We start from the raw sequence: 13383 nt of genomic DNA on the forward strand, positions 1-13383 counted from the left end.
TGGCAGAGGCTGACTTGGAAATCGGGGCACAGGTGTGACCTTTCCTCACCTGTAGAAGAGAGCTTGTCCTTTGTCAAGGAAGCCGGTAGCGCCCAGGGGCCCGAGGGCGGGGAGGGGTTGTCGGAACCTCGGAGACCCCGGCGGCCACGAGCCCGCCTCAAAGGGGGAGGGGGCGCTTTAAGGGCGGGGAACTTTTTCCTCCCCCGACAAAAAGTAACTCCCGAAGCGGGAGGGGTTCTCTCCGAGGGGCACTCGCGGTGAGCTGGAGCCTAGCGATGGGAAAGGACCCAGCCAGCCGGGTTTCTGAGGAGGAGGAAGAGGAGGGTTCAGAGGGTAGGGGGGCGGAAGCCCCAGTGAGCACCGAGTCCTGGCCCAGGGTCGACCTGGAGGAATGGGAGTGGCGGAGCCTGTTGAGAACTGAGGTGGCCGGTCAGGGGAGCCGGAGGCGGTGGGTCCCGCGGGGGCCGCCCCGGAGGAGCGACGGGAGGCGGGCCTCGGGGTGGCTCCGGAGGCGGCGGACCGGAGTCGGCGAGCTCCGACGGCCCCAGCGGAGAGGAGGCGGCGGGCGTAGAGCCCGGGTCGCCGAGGGGCGGGGAGACGGCGGTCCGCGAGGGTGGGGCGCCGGCGGCCCAGGAGGACTGGAGGCGGGCAGAGGGGCGGAGAGAGAGGGAAGGAGCGCTCGGGAAAGGCCCGCAACGGGAGGTCAGTAGTGGAAAGAGCCCGGGCCGGCGCAGCCAGGGGGAGAAGCAGGGCAAGCTCCGGGACGGGTACTGGGAGGCCTACTGGGAAAGGGGCAGGGAGCGCTACCGGCAGAAGAAATCGAAGCGCAGGCCCAAGGGCGCGGGGCAGGTGCAGGGGGGCAAGGTCGAGTGGAAGTACCAGCTGGAGACGAAGTCCAACTGGCTGCAGAGCACGGGATTCGTGGAGTCTGTGGAGGAGGACAAGTCCTCGCCCTGCAGGGAGAGTCCCGACATCTTCAAGGTCCGGGTGTCAGACGCGCAGTTCCGGCAGCCGGCAATCAGATTCAGTACCTGCGCCACGCCTTCTCGTCGCCTGTCGCAGCGGCCGGTTGGGAGCTGCCTCTCCGGCCTCAGCGTCATGAACGAGCTAGCGAAGATGGGTGACCCGAACCTCCTGGGGATGGTGCAGGAGGAAGGTAAGGAGCCCGCCGGCGGGAGGGCGGGGCTGCGCGCGTGGACTCCGCCGTCCCCAGCGCTGAGCCCCGGGGGACGTTGGTGGACCTGCGGCCAGCGCCGGGGACGTTCGCGGCGTGGCGTCCCCGCGCGAGACGGGGAACCGCAGCGTAGACCGCCTCTGACTTGAATGTGCCTGGGATGGGTTTAGCTCCCACGATTTGCTTTGCCGCTCCCACGCGCCTAGTACCTGCGTTCTGTGACTCCCTCGAGTCGGGGACACCCTCCTTGCTCCCTTGTGTGCTGCAGGACAGCTGAGTACTTAGGAGAGGCCAGGCTAGCGCGCTGGGCACGTGTGCTGTGGTGCTCGGCCCCTGAACCACCCCAAAGCAGAAAGGGTCTCCCAAAGGGAGCCGCGCGGTAAAGATCAGGACCGCGATCCCACGTGCCACGGAACTGGCCCTCACTCCTTTAGCCTCTCTGCGGATTACTGATAGTGCTTTCAGATGCTTGTTAATCATGCGAGGGCTGACTTTAAGATCTATCAGTTTAAGATGCTCATGCACTTGGAAACGGTGCTGCTTTTACAGGTCAGCTTTAACTGGACCTGTAGTGGCGTTGAAAGACATTTGTCTGTTGCTTGCTGAAGACTTTGCTCAGATCTGTGTTCTGTGGTATCTCGTTTCGTAGACACATTTTCCTAAAAATGCACATTTTTCAGTGGCCTTCTGTTGGAACTCAGTTGTTTCAATGACTGTTTTCATGTCTTTAGTTTTAGTTTGAAGTCCAGAAACGATTTGTTAAAGGGATAAACAGTCTGAGCATGCTCTTACTATTCAGTCTTCAGTGGCACCAAGAAATAGTTGTGTTATTGCATACTTTTCCTCTTTTTAAGCAGCTTCACTGAGACAAAATCTTCACATCATAAAATCCACATTTAAATTGTAGCTTCCTGTTTCAGTATATTTGCAGTTTTGCAACCATCACCATAAAGTAATTTTAGAAAATTTTGTCACCCCAAATAGAAGACTCTTAAGGCAGCCACTCCCCATCCTTCCCACCCTTAGCTCCAGGCACTCCCTAATCTATTACTGTTTCTGTAGATTTGCCTATTCTAGACACTTCAAGTAAATTGAATCATGCAACATGTGGTTTGTAGTAACTGCTTTTTTCTCTTAGCCTGTAGATTTTTGAAGTTCATTCATTGGAGTTTGTAATAGTGTCTTTCAATTGCCAAGTAACTTTCCCACTGTAGAGATATACCACAGCTTATCCATTCATCAGTTGCTGGACATTTAGGTTATTTCCACATTTTAGATAACTATGAGTAATGCTGCTGTGAACATTCATATCAAATTCTTGTGTCAACATATGTTTTCTTTTTTAAGATCGATTTATTTATTTGAAAGTCAGAGTTACATACATAGAGAGAGACAGAGAGGCAGAGAGAGGGAGGCCTTCCATCTGCTGGTTAGTTGACCTCAATGTCCAGAGCTGCACTGATCCAAAGTCAGGAGCCAGGAGTTTCCTCCAGGTCTCCCACGTGGGTGCAGGGGCCCAAGGACTTGGACCATCTGCTTTCCCAGGCCAACACAGAGAGCTGGATCAGAAATGGAGCAGGCAGGTCCTAGAACCAGTGCCCATATGGGATGCTGGCACTGCAGGCTGTGGCTTTATCTGCTGCACCACAGCGCCATCCCCATCAACATATGTTTTCATTTTTCTTAGGTTATACTTAAGAACGAAATTGGTAGATTGTGTGGTAGCCCTGTATTGCACATTTTGTGAAAGTGCCAACCTACTTTCCAAGTGTCGGTATTTACATTTCCACCAATAATGGAAAAGAGTTCCCATCTCTCTACATCCTCACTAACAGTTGTTTTGTCTGCCTTTTTTTTTTTAGTATAGCCATCCTAGTAGTTGTGAAAGCGTGTCTCTAAGTGACTTTGGTTTGCATTTCCTTGGTGACTAATATGTCAAATATTTTCGTGTATTATTGGGTGTTTATTTATCCACTTTGGAGAAATGTCTATTCAAGTGCTCTGTTTTAATTTTTCTACAATTGATTTATAATAACTCTCTCTGTTCCATATTCTGATCCACTATAGACATATAGTTTGCAGATATTTTCACCTTTTCTGTGGGTTTTCTTCCCTTGTTCTTCATGGCATGACTCTATGCACATTCCCCCTTTTGAAATAAAAAAAAAATTTGAAGAGAGAAGGAAATAACTTTGACTAATGCCTGCTGAATGATGTAGTAAATGTGCATTAATGCCTTTGTATTCACCAGATATGCATTCCAAGCTGTCTAGTGGATTCCTGAAGCCACGGATAATACCGAACCTCATATACACTATGTTTTTTCCTATACATTCATACCCATGCTACAGATTAATTTATAAATTAGACAATCAGGGGACAGCATTGTGGCATAGCAGCTAAGCTGCCACCTGCAATGTTGGCATCTCAAATTGGAGTGCTCCTCCTCCTTCTCCTTCTCCTCCTCCTCCCCCTCCTCCTCCCCCTCCTCCTTCCCCTCCTCCTCCTCCTCCCTCTTCTTCTTTTCCTGATGACTTTTTTTTTGTAATTTCAATAACCTGAAAATCTAAATTTGTATATTTAAAGCACTCAGTAATTCCTTATAATCACTTCTGAGGTAAAACTATGAAAGATAGAGATACATATTTTTCATTGAAGGAAGAGTAGAAATGAAGATGTATACTAAATAATGTTCTCTGCATGGATTTCAAGTGTTTTTCTGCACCAAAATAAACATATTTTAATTCATGCTTTCATGAACTTTGGAGTACCCTCTTGTGTTACCAAAGTCACATTTGAAGATTAAATGACAGAGTTAAACAGTTGATTCACTTGTAATAAGATTTCTTTTCATAGATATCTTAACTTGTAGACAAATTAATGAACGGTTTCTAGGTTTTATTACATTGTTTTTAAGTCTGTTTTCTTCACAATGGAACACATAAGCAATACATGACCTCAATTGTTTATTTTCTTTCTTTTTTTTTTTTTGACAGGCAGAGTGGACAGTGAGAGAGACAATTGTTTATTATTCTCTACTAATTTTAAAATTGAAATTTTAAGGGTTAAATGTAATAGAACACTTAAAAGGCTACAAAAACAAACATTACTAGTAAAATAGTTTTGCTGAAATTGAACTATTGACTGGTTAACATTTAAGGAAATTCATATTTGAAATATTCATTCTTTAGCTGATTTATGATACAGTCACCATTGGAAAAGAAAGTCTAGGAGTTTAGCTTTGGAAAAGGCAGTTTAAATATTGAATGTTTAAGTTGCCTACATCTTAACAATTACATTAAGCACTGTGTTTGACGAAAAATCACCTGCTTTTTAGAAATGTGGATCTTTATTTTCATATAAAATCACAGGCCATGTAATGACAGAGACCTGAGAAACACATTGCTAGGTGTTTTTGTCGTGCTAACATAAGAGTGTCCTTAAAAAAACAAGTGGTATAGCCTTCTACACACCTAGACTACATTATGATCTTAGGGGACCACAATTATATATGTGGTCTCTCATCGACTGAAATATCAATATATGTCATGTGACTGTACTTAAATTTAATTTTATGCTGCTGGTAGAAGTTGTAAGCTGAGAAGACCATCTGGTAAATACAAGGGCTATTTTTGGGTTCTGGGTTTGCTTGAGTGTGTATTCTTAGTAATGTGCTCTCTGAGTTGTTCGGTTGGCTTTTGTTTTAGCAAATATTTGATGATTCTCACAGTGGATTGGTATGAAACCCTTCATATCTCTGGTTTCCAGCTTACAGGCAGAATGTAGTTATTTCCATTCATGTTAAAGGAAGCTGGAGGAATCATAAGACGTTGATTTAGAGTTGTTGGCTTCAAATCCTGCCTCTTCAGAGGTTTTGACAGAGGTTTGGTAATTATATACAATTATTGCATTTTTATACTCTGAATGAGTGTGAAAGTGTACCTCAGTCTATGGAATGTGACACCAATTGCTTACGTGTGTGGCTGTGTCTGTAAGAGTGAGCTAATGAACCATATGCATGTGTGAGAGTGAGCGTAGTGTGTAAGGAAATAAATCTGTTCTCCTGAATCTTTCTGCTTTTCAGAAAAGGATACAATTTACAAAGTTTGCTATTGGTGGCTCTCCAGGTTTGTGGTAGACAGAGGTGTAACTGGGCCAGGTGCCCAGAGAGGGCTATAGTCAAAGTGGTTTGGGAGCTGGTACCAGGGTAAACCAGAAGGATGAGGTTTCAGGCAAGGTCTGAAAGGAGGATATCTAAACTGATATATAAAAAATAAGCAAGGGTTAGTATGGGAAGAAAGCACTTGTTCGTGGTAGGGAAAGGATTCAGTAAAGTTAAAGTGTAAGAGGAGAAACAGTGATGAAAATAATTGGAAGGATATATGTTGTCTGCTTTCCACATTCTTTTATTTATTTATTTATTTGACAGGTAGAGTTATAGACAGTGAGAGAGAGAAACAGAGAGAAAGGCCTTCCTTCCATTGGTTCACTCCCCAATGGCTGCTACGGCCAGTGCTGCGCCAGTCCGAAGCCAGGAGCCAGGTGCTTCTTCCTGGTCTCCCATGTGGGTGCAGGAGCCCAAGCACTTGGGCCATCCTACACTGCCCTCCTGGACCACAGCAGAGAGCTGGACTGGAAGAGGAGCAGCTGGGACTAGAACCCAGTGCTCATATGGGATGCCAGCACCACAGGCAGAGGATTAACCAAGTGAGCCATAGTGCTGGCCCCTCCACATTTTTAAGTAATCACATTGCATCAGATTCTGATAGCAATTTGAAAATATTTTTTCACTTAGTTTTATGTTAAGTGGAGCAAAGTTAGAGTCAATGCTTGCATTTTTTCTTCTTTCTCTTTGCAAAAATAAAATTGTAAAACACTCTATTGACCTAGTAGTAGTTGTTTGATGGTTGTGTGCTTGAACTCTATTTTGTTTAGTGTATTGTTCTTCCACATAAGAGTGATCTTTTTTGTCCTCAAAACAATAAAAGATCCATAAGTTAATGCTCAAGTGTTAACACCTTTAGTGACAAAGCATTCATTCTTTAGAATACTATTCTTTTACTGTTCTTTATAAGAGTGTGTTAAATTGGTTTCCTTTTCATTCATCAATCCAATGAGAGAGAACCAGGACACTGTGGAGTTTTGAGTGGCACATCCAGGAAGTATTAATGGAGAAAATGCTTTCATGAAAGCTATATGTGATGTCTTATGCTTTTTTATTTTTTGTTTGTTTGAAAGGCATAGTTAGAGAGAGAGACAGAGAGATCCATCATGCATCACTGTTTCACTCCCCAAATGGCTGCAACAGCCAGAGCTGGCCTGGACCTAGCTGAAGAGAGGAGCCAGGAGCTTCTTCCTGGTTTCCGATGTAGGTACAGGAGCCAAAGGACTTGGGCCATCCTCTGCTGCCCTCCCAGGTGCATTAGTAGGGAGCTGGATCAGAAGTGGAGCGGCTGGGACTCAAACCGGCGCTCATATGAGATTCCATAGCACCAGCCTCAAAGGAACGCGTTATCTTATTTGATACTCATGCAAACCTTTGTGAGATGGACATTATACCATTTATATGATAATCAAGCTTTGAATTGTCCTCATATTCTTGGCCACAGTAAGCTAGGGAATGTTTCATTTTGTTTTGTTTGGGCATAATCCTGAACCATGTATTATAAGGGTCTTGTTAATACAGGAGATAGGATATTTGTGGGCAGCTGGAAGCCTCTGCTGTCTTAATCACCCACCATTAAGGACCCTCACCATTTTATCAAATGCCATCTTCTTAAGTGAATCAAGCCTGTGAGTATTCAGTCTTTTTTGTTCCTCAGCTTCTACATCTGAAATTTGATGAGAATTTGTTGGAAACTTTTATCCAAATATTCTCAGTGCTTGTATGTATCCGTCACTGCACTGCCTCAGCTCCTGTCTAGTTCACTGTCATCTCTCTTGTAGTTCACTTCAGTAGTTTCCTAGTTTGTCTTCTTCCTCCATTCTTATTTCCTCTTAACCCATTCACTATTCAGCAGCTAATACTTTTGGTGAAGGGTAAATGTAATAGAGTTGAAAACCTGTTTTTCGGTTTGTTATTTCACTCAGCAAAAAATTTAGACTCATTTACAAGGCACTCAAGGCTGTCTACAAAGTATCTACTCACAACTTCTCTGGCATCTTCTCACTACCCCCAGATTATCTTCATTTCTTTGAACATCTCAAATTGTTGTGATTTGAGCCTTTATTTGTATTCACATGATTTGCTTCTTTCAACATTTAGGTCTTAGTGTAAATTTTCTTCTTGGGGCTGGCACTGTGGCGTAGCAGGAAAAACCACTGTCTGCAGTACTGGCATCCCATGTGGGTGCAGGTTTGAGTCCCGTCTGCTCTGCTTCTGATCCAGCTCTCTGTTATGGCCTGGGAAAGCAGTAGAGGATGGCCCAAGGGCCCTTGCACCCATGTGGGAGACCCAGAAGAAGCTCCAGGCTCCTGGTTTCGGATTGGCGCAGTTGAGGCCATTGCTGCCAATTGGGGAATGAAGCAGTGGATGGAAGACCTCTCTCTCTTTCTCTCTCTGTCTCTCTCTCTCTCTCTGCCTCTGTTCTCTCTCTGTGTAACTCTGACTTTCATATAAATAAATAAATCTTAAAAAAAATTCTTTTTCAGAGAGATTCTCATCCGTAAACACATTCCTTTTTTTTTTGTCTTTCTCTTTCTTCATCTCTTGAACTTTTTTTTTAAAAAAGATTTATTTATTTGAACGTCAGAGTTACAGAGAAGGAGAGGCAGAGGTAGAGAGGGAGAGACAGATTTTCCATCTGCAGATTCACTCCCCAAATGGCTGCAATGGCCAGGGGTGGGTCAGGCTGAAGCCTCCAGGAGCTTCCTCCAGGTCTCCCACATAGGAACAGGGGCCCAAGCACTTGGGCCATCTTCCTCTGGTTTCCCAGGCACATTAGCAGGGAGCTGGATCAGAAGTGGAGCATCCAGGATTTGAACCAGTGCCCATATGGGATGCCTGCACTTTAGGTGGTGGCTTTACCCATTATCCTAAAACGCCGGCTCCCATCACTTGCACCTTGAAGCTTTCTGAACAGTTTGTCTCTTTATAACATCATAATTTTTGGGGTGTCTCCTATATAGATTTGTCAATTTCTTGATATTAAAGAATCAACAAATGTAAGTCGTTATCATCACCATCAAATATATTGTTTTGTTGATGACTGAATGTCCGACCTGTGAAAGGTCTGAAAATTTACTGTACTTGAAAGTTAACAAAGTTACTCATCGGTACTGGTAGAGACATGAGAAACCTGCATAAGAAACAAAGCACGGTTTACTACAGCATTAACTGTAGCCAGATTAGCAGCATTCTTGTACCTATGTGGCTATAGATGATCAATATTCAATGAGTGGCTGGCGCTGCGGCTCAATAGGCTAATCCTCTGCCTGCGGCGCCGGCACACCAGGTTCTAGTCCCAGTCGGGGTGGATTCTGTCCCAGTTGCCTCTCTTCTAGGCCAGCTCTCTGCTGTGGCCCGGGAGTGCAGTGGAGGATGGCCTAAGTGCTTGGGCCCTGCACCCCATGGGAGACCAGGAGGAGCACCTGGCTCCTGACTTCAGATCAGCGAGGTGCGCCAGCCAGTGGCCATTGGAGGGTGAACCAACAGCAAAAAGGAAGACCTTTCTCTCTGTCTCTCTCTCTCTCTCTCATTGTCCACTCTGCCTATCAAAAAAAAAAAGTCTATAAAAATTTAAAAAAAATATTCAATGAGTAATGTAATGCCTGCACAGGCAACAGCTTGCAACAAAGAGAGAAACTCTGAGCTTTTAGTGAATTTGGTCAGTAATTTGCTTTAGAGGGAGCTACTACCCCCGTGTTTCTAGACTGTAAGCACATGAGCCCTTTGCTCAAGAACAGTCTACCTTCTCTGTCTTCAAAGGCTGCGCACTCTCCAAAATCCTTGAAAATTATAGTCTAGATATTCCAGTACAAGGATGTGCACAACTGTGAGAAACCCAAGAATTGTCTCCTAACAACATCTACCCGTAAATAATTAGCTGTAATTTACTTTGGTTTTGGACAGTTAATTTTAATATTGTATTCCTTGGAGATTTAACCTTGTTTTTTCATATAATTATTACTTATTCAGTCTTTTCGTGAAACATGTGACATGATTACACCACAATGTATTTATCCATTCTTCTACTGCTGCATTTTTGAGAGAATTTTGGTATTACAAATATTCCTAACAATGCTATTATGAATATTTTTATGCTTTTCTATAGTGTTCTGATACACATTATTTCTGTTGAGTTTTCACTAAGACAGCACTTTTGAACTTTGTGGTCTCAAAGAAGTTCAAAAGCTTTTATTTATTTTTATTGAAAATTAAAATAGGCACATTTAAAATTTATTAAAAGTAATAATTCCATGTTAGCATAAATAATTTCTAAGATAACAGTTATATTCTCAAAAATGAAACAAATATAATATTGACATTGTTCACTTCTTTGAAAATCTATAATCCCTGGCCTAATGGAAGGGTAGATTCTCATATCTTCCTTTATATTGTCTGTTGTGATATGTTGTTTTGGTCCAACTAGTTAAAGAAAATTGCCTACTTACAGATATATAATTGAAAAAGGAAGAATAATTTTAAAAGCTTTCAAATAATTACAGATATTCTTCTTTGATACAATTGCACCAAAACTCAAACTAATAATAGGTTCTTAAAAGACAGATGTAATGAGAAATTTGAAGCCATCTAAATAAACTTTTCATTTTCTGCTACATTAAAATCCACTGGTCTCTTACTTTAAGGACATTTTTCACCAGTGTATGATTTTGTAACATCATATGCTAATTACTTAGAAAATGTTAGTTCACTAAGTTAAATAGATCTGCCAAATGTTGACATATTTCATTATAAAATATCAAAAAGCCACATGACATCATTGCTGTCATCTGGAAAGTCTTGGGAAAATTTCATGGTGACAGATAAAGTTTTTTAAATTTAGAGCTTTCATTTAAAATTCAAATTTTATCACTGACAATAAACACTCTTTGCTATTTTCTATGAAGAATCATGCTGTTAATTTTTGAGAAAATAGCTCCCAAATAATGAAGATTGCATAATAAAATATGTCTACTGGTCATATTTTCTTTTTCTCTTTTTATAAATTTTGAATTTGTTTATTCATACTTTGAGTTAAAATTGTGTGACATGAACTCTGATATTTTACTTTACAACACAAAGCACTTTTTCTTTCCTTCCCTTCCTTCCTTCCTTGGCTTTGTGTCGCTCCCCGTCTTCGTGGAGGAACGACACAGGATCCTGCGCTGTTCTTTCGTCTGCTCGGCCCTCCCCGGGTTTGCTGCTGGTTCTTCCCGGGTTGGCTACTGTCCCTTCCACCTCCGTGGAAGGGCAGTTCCCCCTGGCCACATTCCCCACTTCCGCAGGGGAGCAGCACACCGCCGGCCGGCTCTCTCGGGGGCTGCACAGGCGTTCCCCTTAGATGTTCCCCTTAGATGTTCCCGGTGCATGCCGTCTCCCTCCCCCTTTATAGTCCTCCTCCGCCAATCCTAACTCGGCTGCCCACACGCCGAGTACGCTGCTCTCCTCCAATCAGGAGCAAGTCCTACAGTTTATTGGCTGAACTGGAGGCAGCTGTGCAGAAGCTGTTTTCTTCTCTCCCAGCGCCATATTGTGGGAGAGCAGATGCATAGAATAAGTCCTAATTCCAGTAACTTAGTCCAGTCCGGATTGCTCCCCACAGCTTTGTTTTTCTTCCTCCTCACCTCTTTCTAGATATTGGAGTACCCATGGTACAATCCTTAAGGCTTTTCTCTGTCTTCATTTTCTCTGTCTTCCTTCAAGCTTCAGAGTTTCATGGCTTTTATAAAAAAAAAAAGGTTTATTTGAAAGGCAGAGTTACAGAGAGGAAGAAACAGAGAGAAATATTCCATTCACTCACTGCCAGGTGCCCCAGCAATCATATTAGATGCTTGTGTCACAGCTGATGACTTAACCCACTATGCCATAAGGCCAACCCCCACAAAGTACTTTTTTTTTTTTTCAGGTAACAGTAGTTTGGAATGCAACAGGAGTACTTCGAGCATACTTCCTATTTCTTTATAGATTGTTAAGAAGATGTATATTCAAGGTGAAGGTTTAGGAAATTAAGCAGTTTTTAAATAAATCATCTGCTTTTTCTTTTAAGATTTTTATTTATTTGAGTTATAGACAGTGAGAGGGAGAGACAGAGAGAAAGGTCTTCCACTAACTGGTTCTCTTCTCAAATGATTGCTGCAACGTCTAGAGCTGGGCTGATTCAAAGCCAGGAATCAGGAGCTTCCTCTAAGTCTCCCATGTGCATGCAGGAGCCTAAGCACTTGGACCATCTTCCACTGCTTCCCAGACGATAGCAGAGAGCAGGATCAGAAGAGGAACATCCAGGACTAGAATCCGTGGCCATATGGGATGCCGGTGCTGCAGGCAGAGGATTAACCTACTGCTCTAGCCCCTGAAAATTAAGCATTTTTACTGTTTCCTCAAGGATGGTTTTAAGATATACTAGACATTTAGCTCTTCTTTCTACTGAGGATGCATGATGATGAATATAGTGACTTGTTTCAGTTGGCACCACTGCCATCACATAATGTATCTCTTTTGGGGTCTCTGTTCCTCTAATATTATTATTTATTATGAATACAAAGGCTATTCTCAACTGCTTGTATTTCCTTAACATTTTAGAATTGTTTTCTCACACTCTTTCTTGAAAACTTGTTGCCATTTGACTTGGATTAAGTTAAGCCAATAGATAATTTAGCCTACATTTATTCCCTAACCGTATTATATTTTGTAATCATGAACCGATTATTTCTTCTATACCCTTTTTTGTTAAGATTTATTTTATTTACTTGAAAGGCAGAGGTACAGAGAGGGGAGAGACAAAGAGAGATCTTCCATCCACTGGTTCCCTCCCCAAATGGCCATAATGGCCAGGGCTGGACCAGACCAAAGCCAGTAGGCAGAAGCTTCTTCTAGGTCTCCCATGTGAGTGCAGGGGCCCAAGGATTTGGGCTATCTTTTTCTGCTTTCTCAGGCACATTAGCAGGGAGTTGGATGTGAAGTGGAGCAGTCAGGACTCAAACTGGCACCTACATGGGATGCCACAATGCCACTCCCTCTTCCATACCATTTTCCAGAGTTGAATTTCATTCACTGTGATGATATTTGGCTAAAAGTATACATTGTGATTTAAGAAAAGTTGATTATTTTTGTCACATTTCTCATTTATAATATATATAATGTGTATATACAATTCAATGCGTAGAATGTGAAAGAAAAAATTGAGAGAATATGGGATTGGATACGCCAGAGATTATTTTGATAAGAGCACACCTATTTTTTATTTATTTATTTATTTATTTGAAAGGCAGAGTTACAGAGACAGAGGCAGCGAGAGAGGGAGGTCTTCCATCCACTGCTTCACCCCTCAAATGGATGCAACAGCCAGAGCTGGGCCGACCCGAAGCCAGGAACCAGAGCTTCTTCTGGGTCTCCTTGAACCAGTGCCCATATAGGATGCTGGCACTGCAGGTGGCAGCTTTACCTGCTATGCCACAGCGCTGGCCCCTGGCACACCTATTTCTAATCCAAGAAGAAATGTGTTTGAAATTTTTAAAATGGCAGTGTCTTCAACAATGACTTCAGTTACCCATGTGACATCATATTCATTCTTCATTCCCTAAGCACATAATGCATCTCCACAGATAACTCTATCACCTTTCTAACAGCAATACTATATATTTATTGTAATCCTTTGTTTTCTTTATTTACATCATAATTTTACAAATTTTTATGATCACCAAATCTAATGGTTTGAGTTGAACTTTGTTTATAACTCTTAGAGATGATATAGTTAAATACATTTTGGACTTTTGAAAGTCACATTTGAAGAGAAAAGACAATGAGGCATTGCCTTCAAATTTATGAATGAAAATGGAGATGTCCATCTCTATCCCATTTCAATGACTAGAAAATCAGCTTTTTTATCATAATGAAAATTAATGAAATGTCAAATAAGCTACTTGCAAAGAAAAGGAAGAACTTAGCTCCCAGTTTTGAAGGTTCAAGGGCATTGTTTGGTGCCTCTTTTGGTGTAATTCTGGTGTATATTACTTCTGGTGGTACATGACCGTGATGGAAACTTGCATGG

General features: G+C 42.7%; 1 protein-coding gene across 1 annotated transcript in view; it reads left to right on the forward strand.

Annotated features, from left to right (window-relative positions):
* The first annotated feature begins 275 nt into the window (after positions 1 to 275).
* Positions 276 to 13383, forward strand: part of LOC149127791 (uncharacterized) — a 67335-nt gene continuing 54227 nt past the window's right edge. Inside the window, exons 1-2 of the mRNA XM_089327004.1 lie at positions 276 to 333; positions 416 to 1156. Coding sequence (XP_089183130.1) covers positions 276 to 333; positions 416 to 1156 — 799 coding nt within the window. The remainder of the gene's footprint in view (positions 334 to 415; positions 1157 to 13383) is intronic.

This window comes from Oryctolagus cuniculus, chromosome 2, assembly GCF_051225735.1.
Source record: "Oryctolagus cuniculus isolate XC-2025 breed Fujian yellow rabbit chromosome 2, ASM5122573v1, whole genome shotgun sequence".
Taxonomy (NCBI): Eukaryota; Metazoa; Chordata; class Mammalia; order Lagomorpha; family Leporidae; genus Oryctolagus; species Oryctolagus cuniculus.